The sequence below is a fragment of the Ailuropoda melanoleuca genome, chromosome 1 (genome assembly GCF_002007445.2).
Source record: "Ailuropoda melanoleuca isolate Jingjing chromosome 1, ASM200744v2, whole genome shotgun sequence".
In the NCBI taxonomy this organism is placed as follows: Eukaryota; Metazoa; Chordata; class Mammalia; order Carnivora; family Ursidae; genus Ailuropoda; species Ailuropoda melanoleuca.
Window position 1 is genome coordinate 162,872,293 of NC_048218.1, and position 17,690 is coordinate 162,889,982.

Below are 17,690 nucleotides of genomic sequence, written 5' to 3' on the forward strand. Positions count from 1 at the left end.
ATTCCAGGTGATTCTTAAGGGCAGCTACAGTTAAGAACAACTTTCATAATCTACTGGTGGGTCACGCTTTTGTGACTGGAGTCCTTTGCCCTACTTTCTTTAATTTTATTATTGAATAAAATTAAAATATGAGAAGAATCAATGCTGTTCCAATATCAAATCACAGTTTACCTCTTGTTTTCAGAATCGTTGTATCATAAGCCTTCGTTGGCACAGTGGGAGGAAATGGCTGTTGGCTTCGGGCTTTAATGCCAGTGTAGAGATCCTTGGGTGACGTAAAGGTTGGGAACATGGCACCTCGGGAGATGTGTGTGTGGTACGGGTGTTCAATCGGATATGAGGAACAGATTTCTCTGAAATTCAGTTGAGCAAACAAAAAAGAATAGAAAGAAGTGCAATTGAAAAAAAAATAATCATCAAGTATTTATTGGGATCCTTCTTTGTGGCAGGTACTGTTATAATCCCTGAGGGTATGACTGAGCCAGAGTCCCCATTGTCTAACTTGGTGGATTCTGCAGTTAACCATCCCACTTGAATTCACTTCCCCTTACAAATCAGCTTGAAGATAAGTGATCATTTATAGTTTGAGCAAACTATTTGTGTGAATAAAACAGGAATGAACACATTTTTGCTCGTGGAAAAAGTGTCCAGTCTAAGTCAGGAAGGGATGGGCTTTAATGAGGTCTAGTAAAAAGCCCATGTTCTATGGGAAGTTCTTAACACATTCAGAGCCTTGGTGGACTGCAGGTGGAGTGGTCAGGAAATAGGGGACCTGGGCAAGAAAGATAGAGACCTGGGGCCAGTGAAGAATTAAATGAGAAAGGCTGGGTTCAAATATTATTCAACAGTCAGAGACATTGAGTCACAAAACATACTGGAAAGAATGGATGAGTAAATAGAGTATAATGATTGTCTCAATATGTGCTAATTAACTTATCTGGGAAGAAGATTCATCCTGATTCTCTTGGATTTTTTCCCAGTATGTGTCAGGTTGAGCAAAGATGGAAGAATCAGTGGGAATGGGGAATCAATGAGGGATTAATTTTTAAACTTCCAGTGCCATTTCCCATAGACTTGATGAAGTTTAAGGAAATGTGGTATGAATATTTCACAAAATGGTCACATTTGTACACTCTCCCTACAAAATATCTCAGTGGGTAATGTGGGAGGTCCTGAGACATTGTAACTACTGTATGAATAGGAATTATACTCAGAGGACATTGCCTTGAAATAGTTAACCCCAGCAATAACTATAACAACAGGAAACAATAAAGCATTTATGTGCCAGGACTTGTGCTAACTGCTTTATCTCTAATCTTTATCAGAGGGTCACTCAACAAGCTAAGTAAATGCTAGCATGCTCCCAGAGGCCAGGGCAGGGCGGCCCCATTTTCTACTAATCTGATGTTGGTAAGGACTTCCTGACAGAGGCCATTACATTGGTTTTCATTATGTTTTGTTCTCATCACAAAGACATGACTAGAGTGTAGAGATTGACTTCTTAATTTAGAAAACAAATTCTAAAGGCCAAGATCATGTTAAATTACAAAAAAAGAATCCTCAAAATTTCATAAGCCATTTTTTTTTTCCTGGGGATTGGTCCCCTTGATAGAAAGTCAATTGGCAAAATGTGTATACGTAGTTATTGGGTCCTTCTGGTTTTGTCTGTAGCCGGGATTTTGGCTTTGTGAAGAAGGGATAAAAGGTAGAAGTTAGGAAGGTAGGGAGAGGCCTGATTAATTCTGATCATTTGGAATTAAGGCAGAAATTTTTTCCACCTCAGATTCTAGAAACTATTTCCTAGTTAATAGTATTGAGTTATATCTGATAATGATTTAGCAAAACACATTTTACTCTAAGACCTGCAAGGTATGGACTCAGTGTGTCTCGAGTCTATGTATAATATGAGATTTCATTCAGTATCTTGTATATATTATAAAGGTTATTTTTGTTTGTTAAAAAAATCTGAATAAAGTATGGATTTTAGTTAATAGCAGTGCATCAGTATTGGCTCATAAATTGTGACAAATATACCAATACTGATATAGGATGTTGTTTAGTAGGGAAGCTGGGTATGAGGTATATAGGAACTCTGTACTATTTTTCAAATAATTCTGCAGATTTAAACTGTACTAAATTAAAAAGTTTATTAAAAAAGGTTTAGCAGGGTATATAATACCAGCCTCTTCTCCCACTTGCTAAAAAAAAAATTCTTTCTTGAAAAGGCATATTTATCTTCACATTATCTGAGGCATATGGATTGCCAATATTTTTTTCTTGACTGGAACAGGGAAGGGAAATATAAGTATATACTTACCCTACTGTTGAATTAGGTGGTTTGGGCATCCTAGAATAAAAACAGGAAATAAATCCTAATTTTTAATATTAAGGACTTTTTAAAGCATACATACCTATTAGAAATTTGCTTAAGAATAATGATGTATCCCACTTTCAAACTACAGTATCTTTAGATAATACTCTTGATTGACTTTCTGGAACACTGAATATTGACCAGACAGAAAGATAAGATATCCTCATATCTCAGTTCTATCGATCCATCTAACTTCAGTCCCACTCACCACACATTTTGCATTTCCTATTTGCAGTGCAGGTGCAGGACTGACTGCTTCTAATGATAATACGGTTCTGGTTCTTACTGACATTCACCCTCATAATCAGGCAACAGCCAGAGTGCTCAGAGGCAGCCTGACACCATGCATGTGGCGCAATTACGTGACCTAAAGTGACCTAAGTGTGGCCTGGTGGGACAAGATATATAAGTACTGTGTGTGCTTTGTCCCTTTGCCTAGGATTGCTGATCTCTTGTAATGGTAAATATTGCCCAGTTGACAGAAAGGCTACAACAAAACTGAACAAGTTCCTGGAGGCATGTCTTTTCTGAATCAGTTCATTTGAAAGCTGTGTATGTACTAATTACTCTGAGCCCTGCCTGCCCAGAAATAATGCTGAAGCCCAGGAACAAAGTCCACACTAGAGAAGGACTGTCATCTGCTTTTATTGGATTCAACACTTAGTTTCAGCCTATGAAGATATTTCTTGTATTTCAGGCATGAAAAATGAATACAGTGTTACCTGTTGATAGCAAAGATCCATAAAATGGAATATACTATTCAATTTTTGTATGTTTATTTAGAAAGTGGTACATAAACTATATAATTTTTTGAGTCTACAGTGTATTATAAACACATAATTCCCATTAATTTTAAGAGGTTTATATCTTTCTTTATTTAGACTCCAGGTTTGTAGGCTTGGAACTAAAAAAACAAAAAAACAAAAAAAACCAAACATGTCTTCCAGTTCTATTTGTGGTTGAGTTGGGGAAGGGGGGGGGGGGCAATGAATATGAAGAATTCAGGGGTCTTGATTTACTACGTTGGCTATGAAACATTAAATCAGCATCTGAAATTTTTCTCATGTGACAAATTTAGCTATGGTATTGACAAGTGTATACCTAAAATGCATTTGATTCAAAATGGAAAAAAAAAAAATTAAAGGAAAGCTTTTTAAAAAAATACAAGTTTGAAAGTTTGAATAAAACTTAAAAATGCTCAGAGACACTAGTTCCTTGACTTGAACCTGTCCATTATTGTACTGCTGCACTCTACATTTACTTTTCATAGTTTTCTGATCCCAAAAGGATTAAACAGAACCTAGCAACTGCAAAATTCATGTCTTTTTGGCTCCCTCTTGTGGCTGAACTCTATATTAACTTCCTTCTTATAAACATTCCTAATGGTTCTAACAGTTAAAGAAGTGGTATTTTCATTGTTACTTCAGTGTTGTCAGTGTTTTATTTTTATCTGAAAATTAAAAAGTATGCTTTTGTAATATATATTACCAAGCCATTTCAAAGAGCAAAAATAATTTAATATGCTGGAAAATAATTCCTCTAAGCAAAGGATAAATTAAAAACTATTCCTTATCCAAAAAGGAGATTTAGGGAGTAATTTTATTACAGATTATTTGTAGATTGTCATAATGAACCTCTGTCCTCATAAGATCCCGATGAAAAATTTTGCTGAGGGTGCTGGGTCATTTCCTATGAACCTTTTAAGACATTTAACAGATTCTTATTAGATTAATTAGGTCAAAGGCAGAGAAATGGACTCAGGTGACTTGTGTGAACTCTTTCAAACATTACTATTCCATATTTTGTATTTTTTTCTTGTTAAATGCCACAAACTCTTAGTGGGTTTTGGTTTATTTGTTTTATTTCTGTTTCTATGGTCTTGACTGTTAATGATCTCTGTTAAATTATTATTATTAATCTCTGTTTAAAAAAAAATCTCTGCTAAAAAAAAAGGAACACTTTTTCTAAAAGATACCATTTTGGGGCTTTTTTAGCCCCCTATATATAACTCATTTTCATCATATAACTATTTTCACTTAAAAAAGTTATTTGGTCCAATATAAGGAAAAGAAACCCCAAACTTACAAAGAATCATTTCCGTAGATGTCACTTTTGTTATTCTGCGTCAAATAATAGAATTGTTCAATAGGAAGTTTTCTGAAAAGAAAAGATTAAACTGAACATCTTTTTAAATTAACACAGTGATGATCAGATAGTAAAAGACAAATGGACTAATACAACCATGTATGTATGGAAATTCAGTATATGAAAAAAGGTGGCATTTTAAATCAGTGGAAGAGGATTTACTTTTCAATAAACAGTGCAGGAAAATTTCACTAGCCATTTGAAAAAGAGTAGATTTCTATTTCATACTATGCATGAAGATAATTTCAGATGGATTAAAAATCTAAAGAATTGGGAAAACATATGCAAATATTAAAATATACATGAATATGTTTTTTTCTTTGTGGTGGGGAGAACTTTTTTTTTTAGGGAGAGAGAGGGGAGGTGATGGGGAGGAGGAGAGAGAGAGAGAGGGAGAATGTTATGCAGGCTTCCTGCCCAGGGCAGAGCCCGATGCAGGCTCAATCTCACAACCCTGAGATCATGACCTGAACTGAAATCAAGAGTCCAATGCTTAACCGACTGAGCCACCCAGGCGCCCCAAATGGTGAAAACATTTTAAATTAGATTTTTCTTTTAAACTCAAAATCCAAAAGGAAATTTGATAACATCAGAAGAAAAACTTTTGGGGACAGGATGGAATAAAAAAGCTCAAGTAAAGTTTGGAAGAAATTTTTGCAATAAAGATATGTAAAGTATTAATATCTAGAACACAATAAGAATCTATAACTAAAAGACAATAAAATGGGCAAAGAATAAGAACAGAAGAGGGAATATAAATGACCATATATAAGAAAACATAAGTAATCAACCAGAAAAATGCATTTTGATAACCAAGATAACCTTTATACTTACTAGATGGGCAAAAATTATGGTTTGATAATATTACACAGTTGTCCAAGAGTATGGGGGAAATGGATATTTTACTTACTACCATGAGAATATAAAGCATTTGGGCTATATTTCTAAAATTTCATATATTGTGATCTATAACTTTCACTAAGGATTTTCCCTAGAAAAACATTTGTGCATGAGCTCAAGGAGGCCTGTACAAGAATATTCGTTACATATAATTAATGCCAAGGAAAAGAGGAAACAATATGAAAATGGCTAAATAGTCTATGATACATCTATATTGTGGAACACAAAGAGAAATCAAAAAGAATTAAATAGATCTGTGTTTACAGTCTCTAGATTGTAGAAAGAAGAAAAGAACCAAGTTGCCTACTACTATATATCCAGTGATTCCACACATAAACAATATAATACATATATTTTCAATGGGCACATGTATAATTATGTAATTGTGTAACAGAAGATGTGAAAGGAGACATACCAAAGTGATAACAGTGGTTCCCTCTAGGAAGGAAACTGGGATTGGTGGGGCAGTGGTCAAAAGAGACTGGACCTTGTCTTTGATTTTTTTTAGAAAGACTTATTTTTTTAGAGTAGTTTTAGGTTCACAGCAAAGTTGAGAGAAGGTAGAGAGATTTCCTGTATACCCTTCATCCCCACACATGCTAAACCTCCCTCATGGTTAACATCTCCCATGAGAGTGGTACATTTGTTACATCATTACCACCTAAAGTTCATAGTTTACATTAGCCTTCACTGTTGGTGCTTGTAATGTTTTAATATGCACTGTAGTGCTCAACTCTCACTTGTGGCCCCCAGTATCTTTTAAACACCCATCTTTTATCTCATCTGCCCAAGACAGATTCTAAAAAACTTGCTTTCTCAGCCTCTGAGAATGGTCCTAGAGTGTGAGGGTTATTTTTACCCCAAAAGAATGCTAACCAAGGGAGCACTACAGTTGAGGATATGCTTCATAATTAGGTAGATAAAGTGACCAGCTCTGTGAATATCAGGCTTTCTCCAGTCACCCCAGTGCTTGCTCCGTGCCTTCATAAACTAAGTTATCATGGAGGCAAGACAGAAGTTATGGGTATATTCAGCAACGTGAACTTCTCATCAAACTGACCTGGCCACATCTGAGTTTGCCAGCAGAAGTTATTAACCCTGAGTATTTCATAGAGAAAAATCTTGGGTGTTCTAGTCAGCCAGCTGGTGGGGCGTCGATTACATTGGACCCCTTCCATCATGAAAGAGATGATTTATACCCACATGAGTAGATGTAAAGATGGATTTCCCTTTCGTTCTCACTTTACTTCTGCCAGTTACGTCACCAGTGGTTTTACTGAATACCTTCTTCATTGTATGCCATCTTAAAAAATACTACTTTTGACTAAGGAACTCAATTTACCACCAAAGAAATAAGGCATTGATTGAATTTAAAGGACACACTAGTCTTATATTTACAGAATGCAGACCAGCCTAATGAAGACTCATTTGTGGCTGACGCTTGTCCTCCAGAGTATGGCACATGCTCTGAACCAGTGACCAATAAATGGTTTCTCCCATAGCCAGAATGGATGGTCTAAAAAATGAAGGGTGGAAGTGGGAGTGGTACCTCTCACTGTTAAACTTACTATTACGTTTGAGAAAGATTTTACTTCCTTCCCAGCCACCTTGAGTTTTGTTGGTTTTGAGGTCAAGGGAGAAATGCTTCATCAGGAAACACAATGGTCCCATTGAATTGAAAGCTGAACTGATGATGTGGTCATTGGGGCTCCTTACGATTGGGGGAAACAGGCAAGAAGGGATTATATATACCAAGTAGATTGGGATGATTGATCCTGAATGTCAAGGGTAAGAGGAGTGCTGTTATGTAATGATGGGGAAAAGGAGAATCTAAAGAATCTTTTGGACACCTCGTGGTATTGCTTCTAGTGGCATAAAGTTAATGGAATACTGAACAGTCTCACACAGGCAGAACCATTAATTGCTAGATCTCTCAGGAAGAAAACTGGGGGGCACTTTACCAGGTAATGAACTCCTACCAGCTCAGGTGCTGGCTGAGGGCAAGGGAACTTGGATGTATATATATATATAATTATATTATAATTATTATTATATTATTATTATAATTATATATGTGTATATATACATATACATGTATATGTATATATATAATTTTATTATATATACATATATACATGTTATATATAATTATATTAATATATAGATAATTATATAGTATGTTTTTATATACTATACTATATAATTATAATATGAAAAGATTATAACATAAAACATTTATTATATTTATGTGTATTCACTAGTTTTATTTTTTTCATTCACCCTTTCCCCTTATTTCCTTATTACTCTATATGGGGTGTTGGTGGTGGTTTACTTCATTAAGTGCATAACTGTGGACTATCACGACATGATTATGACTGAACTAGAGAGGAGAATATCACCCAGAGATCTTGGGCTTGGAACTGGATGCAGGAACTGATGAGACTCTAAGTTTCCCCTTGTGGGGAGGTGAGTGCATTTTCATTTGTATAAAAATTTCTTGCATTTTCTTACACTGGCAGCAGTTCTCAAACTTTGCTACATGTTACCTGAGGAATTTTTTTAAAATGGGGATTCTGTCTCAGTCAGTCGGGGGTGGGGTCCATGATTTTGCATTCACCATTTCCTAGATGCTGCTGGTCCATGGACATCATGTTGAATTGAAAAGCATGTTATTGTTATTGCTGCTATTATTGACTGGTTGCTACATCTTTATAATACCCTCTCTACATTTTGTTAGTTTCCCACATTTTGAATATCCCACTTGCCCAGGAAGAATCCAGAAAATCTACTTTCCAGTCTTGTGAGCAACCAGGGGGCAAATGTGTGCCCTAAGTTCTGCCAGTCATCCATATCTGCACTAGACTTTGATTTGAATATGAGTAGCCTGAGAATACAGGCTTCTTTCTTTATGAATAAAATAATATAACCAGGTTATATCTCGATGTCAGTAGTTCCACTTCAGTTTTTTTTTTCCATTGTATGGTACGTCCTTTTGATTTTCAGATTCAGTTCTTAATTTCAAGGGAATTTTCTTGTGTATCTGAGTACCTCTTTCTGGTAGATTTACTTATTATTTGTTGTTTTACTTGTTCGATGCTCTACATTTGGGACATCAGTTTTCCTTATGATAAGTAATTAAGCTTGTTCTTCATAGCATAGTTTTTTATTTGTTTTGGCTTTAATATCCTTATCTTTCCCCTCTGTCTTCTCTTTGATTTATTGTCTTTAGACCATTTTATCAATTTTCAGTCACATCTATTCTGTTTCTTGCTGCTGCTTTTTGTACTGGATTTGTGAGTGCTTTTGTGTAGTTGTTTTTCTCATTCTTTCCCTTAGCCCTGTGATCTCCCCTTATTTAATGTTCAATCATTTAATCCTTTTTTTAAAAAATCAGATTCACATACTTATTTTGTCCTTTTATAGAGAATCTACTTTTGTTTCCTGGGCTGTGTTTTTTCTCAGACTAGTTTCTTCATGTGTTTTATATGTAAAAATAAATATATGTATATGTCATATTTTTTCTTTTCTTTTCCTGGTTTACAAAATTGCCTTACCATATGTTCTCATGTTAAGTGTGTTTAATTAGACAGCTCTGTCTAAACCCAGCTATTTGCTATGATAGTGTGAGTGAATTCTTGATTCTGTGGTTTGAAATCAGTTTGTGCCTTTCTGTCTGTGCTACAAGCTTGATGACTGAATATTATCGTCTCCATATTTCTTTAGCCTGATGGGACGGAGGTGGCAGAGAGTAAGCGCTGAGATTGTGTCAGATAGAATACAAGCATCTTGGGCACTACAGTCTAAGATCCTGTTAAAAGTCCTCTATAAGGCTCATTCCTTTCAGTTGGGGAAATAGCCATACCCTTGGGCTTCTGCTCATTCCCTCAAGTCATCACAGTATTCTGGAAGAGTACACATTCTGCACAACTTTGTCTCTCTTGAGCTCTTGCTGTTTTAAGATAGGGGCTTCTATTCTTGAGGCTTTTTTCTATTCTAATAGGATTACCTCCTCAATTTTTTAATCTTCTCTTTAAATTGGAGAATTAATCAGGATTTTTTTGACTCACCTTGTCTCCGTATGCATTTGGAATGTAGGGATGTGGTTAGTATAATGCCTCTCAGCCAATAATGTGGCTTCCCTCTGTACCTCCAGCACTTCCAGGGATGGGCTGGAAATATGTGTGGCTGGTTTTATTTTGGTTGTCACAATGAATGAGACTGGTATTAGGTTAAGGGCCAGAGGTGTTAAGTACCTTACAGTGTATGGGACAAAGAATTGTCCTGCTCCAAATGGCCTCTTGAGAAATATTTAGTTAGAACTGGAATAAATAACATAGAATTTTCTTTCCTTGTCACATTAAAATTAATGGCATAAGGTTGTTCTCCTTGTATTATTTGGGGGCTGCTGGTAAGTTTCCTATTTATTTCACTTTTAGGTAACAGGAGAGGGATATTCTGTGATTTTACTTCATAAGCAATAACCTTCAAGCTTCACTACCACCACCACCACCGCCACTACTACTGCTGTCATTATTATAGAGTGCTAGTTATAGTTAGCAGCAATTTCAAAGTATTCTTTAGTTCACAGAGCACTGTATATCTACTTAACAGCTTTTTAACATTTGCCAGTATGTTAGAGAAAGATCCATTTCCTTTTTCTTAAAGTAAAAACTGCTATTATTTTACCAAACTTATATAAACAAGTGTTCATGGGGGTGCCTGGGTGGCTCAGTAGGTTAAGAGTCTGACCCTTGATTTCAGCTCAGGTCATGATCTCAGGGTTGTGAGATCAAGCCCCACATGGAATCCGTGCTCAGCGAAGAGTTGGGTTGAGATTCTCTCTCTCTCTCTCTCCCTCTCTCCCTCTGCCCCGTCTCTGCTTTTGCACACCCACGCACCCTCTCTCAATAAAGAAATAAAATCTTAAGAAAAGAGAAGTGTTTATGGAAGTGAAAACAAAGTTATAAATTTTTATTACTTTGTAACATCATTCTTCTAAGTGAATGTATGCAGAATTAGAGGGCGACACCTTTGCTTGGAATTTCTGAAACTTGCACCTGTGGTTAAGTAGATGCTGTTAAAGTTCCTTTAGAAGAGATTTACTTAGATATAGTTAAGGCACGAAGCACTGGAAGGAAGAGTGATATTGGAAGGGGGATGTTGCATTGGAACATGCGCATATAAATGTATGTGATTATAATTCCATTAGTAAGCCATGTTCTTTTACTTTCTGAACCTCAGATGACACACCGTAGGACATCTCTCACTAGATGTTTTCCTAAGCAGTAGGTACTCTGAATTTACCGAGTCATATAACGGGAGGGTTGGTGAGGCAAAGGAGAGATCCTGTTCCCGATGAGTGACGCATGTGTGGCACCACAGCGCCCCTGCGAGGCCCCTGCAGGGAAGGGGGAAGGGGGTGATTGGTAGCACAAGCTTTATGTGGACCACATGAGGCCTGACCCCTCAGAGAGCTGGAGAATATTCTGTTATTTTGTGTAAAAGGCCCTTTTGGGGGAGAGGGACAAATACTGTGACAGAAGTTATTCCCTATTAGGAAACAAGTAAAACCAATTCTGTAGCTGTTTGTCAAGGGATGTGCATTGTATCAGAAAATAGGGCTGTGTCCTAGATATATTTTTAAGAGATAAATATGTCAAAATGGTAACATTTGACGTAAGAGGATGTGAAGAGAACAGAACACAGAAACTTGCATTTCTGAGTTGGGGATGATGGGCATTCTAATTGGAACAAGTACTTCATCCCCCAGTGGTCTGCCCAAGGCTGCATTTAGTGAGGCAGCAAACACAGACCTCTCATTTCAAACTGCATTTCCCTTAAGAAACTCCTCGTTGGCCCTCTTTTTGCACTCTGGAATTCCGTGAGTACAATTCTGATCCTTTTAGAATGTTGTGCATTTTTTTAGTACATAAATTTTGAGAACAATACATGTAAACTCCATAAGCAGCTATACCTCTAGTATCTAAAACACCACTTGCTAGACTCAAATTATTGAATAAATTAATAGCTGGAGTAAATGATGAATGGAATGGACAGATGAAAAGAATTTGCTTAGGCTTTGGACTCAAAGAATCATGGACTCCAGTCCCTGATCCACAACTTCATAGTTGTCTGATCCAGGGAAAGGTGCTGAGTCTTCTGAGTCTCCGTGTATTGTAAAACCAGGATAACAGTAGTTTCTTTACAAAGATATTATAAATCTACCTATATTGTATTATAAAGTAAGTTCCATGAGAGTGGGGACTTAAAACATGTGTTGGATGAATGAATGGTCTTGAGGTCCTTGCTATCTCTAATGTGTCGATATCTGCATCTTTCCAATTGTTCTGACAGGACTTCTCATGTGCCTGCTGTTTATTGCTTCCCTGAGGCTTCATTAAGGTTCGCGGTGGCCACATGTCATTATTGTGGCTGTTTCTCTTTTGACTTGCAGCTTGTCTTTCTTAATTTGTTTTTTTAAACGGCTTTAGCTAGATAGTTATAAACTAGGTAAGCAGGATTGTCAGATAAAGCAGGAGTAGGTAGGCTCTATGTGAAGGTTTGACTGTGCTTTGAGTAAATTTCAAAGTTTTAAAGTTTCGTATTTTTAGTAAATAATGTGACATTTAATTTGCTGCTCAGAGTTTTTGCTTTCTCTTCAGTTTTAATGTGTTTTGAATAAAGTTGCTGAAAGAGTGACTTAAAAGTTATAAATGATTATTGCAATATTTTAATACCTGAAAATGGTGCTCAGTAGATTCTAAGGACTACAGAGTGATGAACAAATTAGAAATCAGAAGTTCCAAAAATCGACAACATCTGTACAAATTAGGCCAACTATTTGCTCAAGCAAGAACATTTTTAATTTAATGTCTCTCAGGAATATTCCCATTTAGTTTTAGATAAAATGTGATTAGCAAGAGAATTAATCAAAATTTCTGACCACAATACTTAAAAATCTCTAAGGATAGCAAAGACATCCATAAACACAGAATTTTTTTTACTGATTTCACAATTAGAAATTATATAATTAGTTTTCCCATCTGTGTCTTTTCATAAACAGTAAAAGAAGTAAGTTTGGAGGTAGATTTAAGTTAACAAAGGACTCATAATAGAAATAAAGAAAAATGAAAAATAAAGACCTTTGTGTGAAGGGCAGAAAGTTTACTTACCTCGGCCAGGTTTCTCCACCAAATCCATAATGCTGATGTCCTTTGCCCATGAGACCAGGAGGTTCACATTTTGGTCTATGTTCCTCAGGGAGTGAAATGGGCATTATCCCACCATATTCCCTATCAGCACCCCATCGAAGTCTACAATGTTGGAGCGACTCCCTTAATTCCTGATACCTGTGAAAAAAGAGAGACTTTTGAAATCATTTCAACATGGAATGCTATGGTCAGAATGTTTTTGTCCCTAAAATTCATATGTTGAAATCCTAATGCCCAATGTGATGGTATAAGAAAGTGGGGCCTTTACTCAGTGACTAGGTCGAAAGAGTGGAGCCTTCATGAATGGGGCTAATGCTCTTATAAAAAAGAGACCCCAGAGAGCTTGCTAGCCCCTTCCACCATGTGAGGATACAGCAAGAAGGTGCCAGCTCTGAACCAGGAGAAGGATTTCACCAGAATGTGACCATGCTGGCATCGTGATCCTGGACTTAAGCCTCCAGAACTGTGAGAAGGAAATGTTGTTTATAAGAAGCTACCCAGTCTATGCTATTTTGTTAACAGCAGCCTGAACCGACTAAGACAAACAACTAAAGTTCCTATAGCTTCAAAATTATTTTTGGATTGCATTTTTAAAACACAGAATTCTCCGTGCTGGGTCGATTATGAGAGATACTGTTGAGCTAGGTGATCTTTCATGCCTTCTCACCCGCCCTCTCAGAGACACGGCCTTCCCGCCCCCTATGCACTGCCCTAAACTCTGTCCTATTGGAGCCAAACTATCCAGGAGACCCCAGAATGTTCCCATGTTCAAAATTGGCTCATGGTAACACAGGAAAGAGAAAGCAAGATGGAGATCACTTAAATGCCAAGCACAATACCTAATATATGGTATTTCACTGAATCCTCACAAGAGCCCTAAGAGGTGAAAGTAATAATGATATGCCCAAATAATGGGGCAGTAGGACACAGGGGGAGCCAGCATTATTTCAAGGTTCAGCAAAATCACAGCTCACTAAGAATGATCTGTAGACCAAATAAATAAAAATATATGAATACCACACTACCAATTTTCAAATACACGTGGGCATTGCATACCCATGAAACTTCATTGTAAAGCATTATCAAATTCATAAAAGCTTCTGGTCATTATGGTTTTTTACAGTTTCAATCAATGAATCATGACATATGTGTGGGAGATGAAAACTGTTGACAATGAACAGGAAAACAAAGAGATCCTCATCTTTGAAAAATACTGAGAATCACTGCACTGTAGCACTGTAACTACACTGAACCCACAGCAGGGTCAGTACCTTCAGGACAATGCTTAACTATTTAGAGCAGTAACCTTACTGCTAAAAGCCTACCTTTTGCCATCAAAGTATTTAAAGCTGTAGACAAGGAAGTCAATACACAGATACGAAAGGCATCATCAGATTGCTAAAGGAACGAGGTTAAATTCTCGAGGGCCTATAGATTATTATTATTATTTTATTTTTATTTTTTACAGTTGTAGTCCATGTGCTAATTTCTTTTAAACATCTTTATTGAGATACAATTCATACGCCATATAATTCATCCATTTAAAGTGTACAATTAAATGCTTTTCAGTATATTCACAAATATGTACAACCATCATCACAATAATTTTAGAACATTTTCATCACCTCAAAAAGAAACCTTGGACCCTTTAGCCATCATTTCCCCACTTGTCCTTCCCCACCCAAGCCCAAAGCAACCACTAATCTACTTTCTGTTCTCTCTTTTCTCATATAGCCCTCCTAGTGCCTGTGCAATAGTAGCTCTTTGTGGTTTTGATTTGCATTTTCCTGATGACTGATGATGTTGAGCATCTTTTCACATGCTTATTGGCCATTTGTATATGTTCTTTGGAGAAATGTCTATTATTCAGATCCTTTGCCATTTTTAAATTGGGCTCTCTTTTTATTATTGAGCTGTAAAACTACTAGATAGGAGTCCCTTCTCCGATACATGATTTGCAAATACTTTCTCCTACTTTGTCTTTATGTTGTCTTTTCATTTTCTTGATAGTGTCCTTTGAAGCATGAAATTTTTAATTTTGATGAAGTCCAGTTTATCTGTTTTCTCTTTTGTTTCTTGTGCTTTTAGTGTCAAGAATATAGTGCTGAATCCAAGATCATGATTTACCCGTATGTTTTCTTTTAATAGTTTTTATAGTTTTAGCTCTTACACATTTAGGTCTTTGATCCATGTTGATTTGTTAATTTTGATACATGGTTGAGATAAGGATACAATTTCATTCTTTTGCATGTGGATATCCAGTTGTCCTAGCACCATTTGTTGAAAAGAATAGTCTTTCCCCCATTGAATGGTCTTGGCTAGAGATTGTTTTTCTTTAAATTTAAATTCAATTAAATATAGTGTATTATTAGTTTTAGAGGTAGAATTTAGTGATTCATCAGTTGCATATAACACCCAGTGCTCATTCTGTCAGGTGCCCTCCTTAATGCCCATCACCCAAGTTACCCCATCCCTCCATCCTCCTCCCCTCCAGCAACCCTCAGTTTGTTTCCTATAGTTAAAGAGTCTCCTTTAATTTGTCTCCCGTTCTGCTTTCATCTTATTTTTCCTTCCCTTCCTGTGTGTTCATTTTTTTTCCTGTTTTTTTAAAAGATTTTGTTTATTTGAGAGAGAGCATGAGAGGAGGGAGGGTCAGAGGGAGAAGCAGACTCCCCGCTGAGCAGGGAGCCCAATACAGGACTTGATCGTGGGACTCCAGGATCAAGACCTGAGCCTAAGGCAGTCGCTTAACCAACTGAGCCACCCAAGTGCCCTCTGTTTTGTTTCCTTAATTCCACGTTTGAGTGAAATCATATGATCTTTGTCTTTCTCTGACTGACTTATTTAACTTAGCATAATACCCTCTAGTTCCACCCACGTCTTTGCAAATGGCAAGATTTTATCCTTTTGGTGGCTGAGTAATATTCCATTACACACACACACACACACACACACACACACATATGTATGTATGTGTGTGTAAATATATATAAATTTTATATATATATATATAAATACCACATCTTCTTTATCCTTTTATTTGTCAGTGGACATGGAGATTGTCTTTTGATTTTTAAAAATGGAGAGTCACGTAAAGGAGCGAAGCACTTGCTCCTATGCTTTATCTAGAGCTCCTTTAATAGTGGTTCTCAAAGTGTGGACCATGGACCAGCAGCATCAGCACCTCTCTTTTTTTTAAAGATTTGTTTATTTATTTATTTGAGAGAAAGAGAGTGCACAAGTGGAGCAAGGGGCAGAGAGGGAGGAAGAGAGAGAGAATCCTCAAACAGACTCCCTGCTGAGCGTGGAGCCTGACATGTGGCTTGATCCCAGAACCCCAAGATCATGACCTGAGCCAAAACCAAGAGTTGGTTCCTTAACCGACTGAGCCACCCAGGTGCTCCAAAATCAGCATCTCTTAAAAGCTTACTAGAAATATAAATTCTAAGGCTCTCCCTCAGGGCTAGGAATCAGAATTTCTGGGGGTGGGCCCCAGTAATCTGTTTTAATAAGCCCCCTAGATGATTGTTATACGTGCTAAAGTTTTAAAAGCATTGCTCCATTCAGCAGTTACCTTTCATAGGAATCAGGTCTCATCCCTTACAACTGTACCATTCAGTAGGCTGGAGATATGGAAATTTCATAAATTGGCTGGTGAGGCCTTAGTCTGATCTTGAAAACTGGTAATTTAGATGACTTTTCCTGCTCTTTCTGAACAAGAGTGGAGGGCAGGGAGTCTAACTCCCTGTAAACATAGCTTTGTAGGAAGTACTCAGTGGAGTCTGTTGAATGAGTGCATATGTGAGTGAATGAGTGAAGCCAAAGAGATGTTTGTTTCCTGCACTGTAGCCTGTGACACAGGAATGAAAACTTTTTCCTTAGAAGAAGGCCTCGCAAAACACTTAAGAACATGTGGCAAAAAAATCTGCTTCCTAATTAACAAGGATTTAATGACTTCCAGTTTCCAGTAATGGCAGTCTAGATTATTTGGAGTATCCTTCCCACTGAAAGCAACCAGAAGTGCTAAAAAGGGAGCTTCTGGGTTGGTGAATACTTGGAGATTGGGGGACAGTAGTGCACTCGGAGAACATGGAAGCACCATGCGCCTTTCCACATCCCTTGCCCTGTGCATCTCTTTAATCTGGCTGTTTCTGAGTTACGTGCTTTTATAATAAACTGGTGATCTGTCATCAAGAGATGAACAGTATACTATTGTAGAGAACAAAAAACATTGATTCGTCCCAGTTTCCATAGCACAGCAAAAAAGACAAGTCACTGTGGACAAGGACTCTGCCACACTCACTGTAGAACCCCCAGGATATAGAACAGTGTCTTGCAAATATATGATGCCTAACAAATATTTATTGATTAGGTAGTTTTCCTTGAGAGCAGACAGTGACATGAAAATCTTAAAAAGGGAATCAATTACTTTGGATTAACTCTTCTTGGAGAAGTTGAATTCCGTTTCTATCTGACCTTATTGATTTGCTTGGAGAAGACAGACAAAAAAAAAACAAAACAAAAAACAAAAACAAAACAAAAGCTGAAAAGGAAAAAAGAAAAGCATCTTTTTAAAAGCAATTGGTTGTTAACAAGACTGGAAAGAGTTACCAGAGCTCCATAAGAGAAAAATAGGACTTCAGAGGGGTAAACAAGCAAAGGAGTCACTTTTGCCCTTAGGGCAGTGCCAATTCTTGCAAATTTTATTTCTGTTTTAAGGAGATTGCTGGGTGAGGGGTACAGAAGTCAGCCAGTGAGAAATCTAAAGGAGACCATCTCCATAATAAGCTGCAAAAGGTTACTCTCTCATATTCAAGATAAGTTAGAAGTAAACCACCTCTCTTGTTGTCTTTTGCCCAAATTTGCATCTGCCCACCATCTGACCTTGGTTTGAAGTGGTCCAGGATAGGTAGTATACCTATAGGCAGTATAACTGCCAGGCACCTTGCAGGACCGAGATTCCTTTCTGGAGGAAGGACTCTTGGAGGAGTCACTATCTAAGATGAGTTCTAAAGAATGAGTAGGACATTTAGGTGGGGGAATAACATGTCAAAAGGCCTAGA

General features: G+C 37.1%; 1 protein-coding gene and 1 long non-coding RNA gene across 5 annotated transcripts in view; one reads left to right on the forward strand and one right to left on the reverse strand.

The window, feature by feature from the left end:
* LOC105237171 overlaps positions 1 to 17,690 on the forward strand; it is a 54,801-nt gene that overhangs the window by 23,985 nt on the left and 13,126 nt on the right. The gene's annotated exons all lie outside the window — the stretch shown is intronic.
* The window catches only part of C1H7orf31 (chromosome 1 C7orf31 homolog), a 35,469-nt gene that overhangs the window by 11,354 nt on the left and 6,425 nt on the right, over positions 1 to 17,690 (reverse strand). The window contains exons 2-5 of the mRNA XM_034669375.1: positions 12,589 to 12,765; positions 4,457 to 4,528; positions 2,318 to 2,347; positions 172 to 353 (exon numbers count right to left, since the gene is read on the reverse strand). Coding sequence (XP_034525266.1) covers positions 172 to 353; positions 2,318 to 2,347; positions 4,457 to 4,528; positions 12,589 to 12,765 — 461 coding nt within the window. The remainder of the gene's footprint in view (positions 1 to 171; positions 354 to 2,317; positions 2,348 to 4,456; positions 4,529 to 12,588; positions 12,766 to 17,690) is intronic.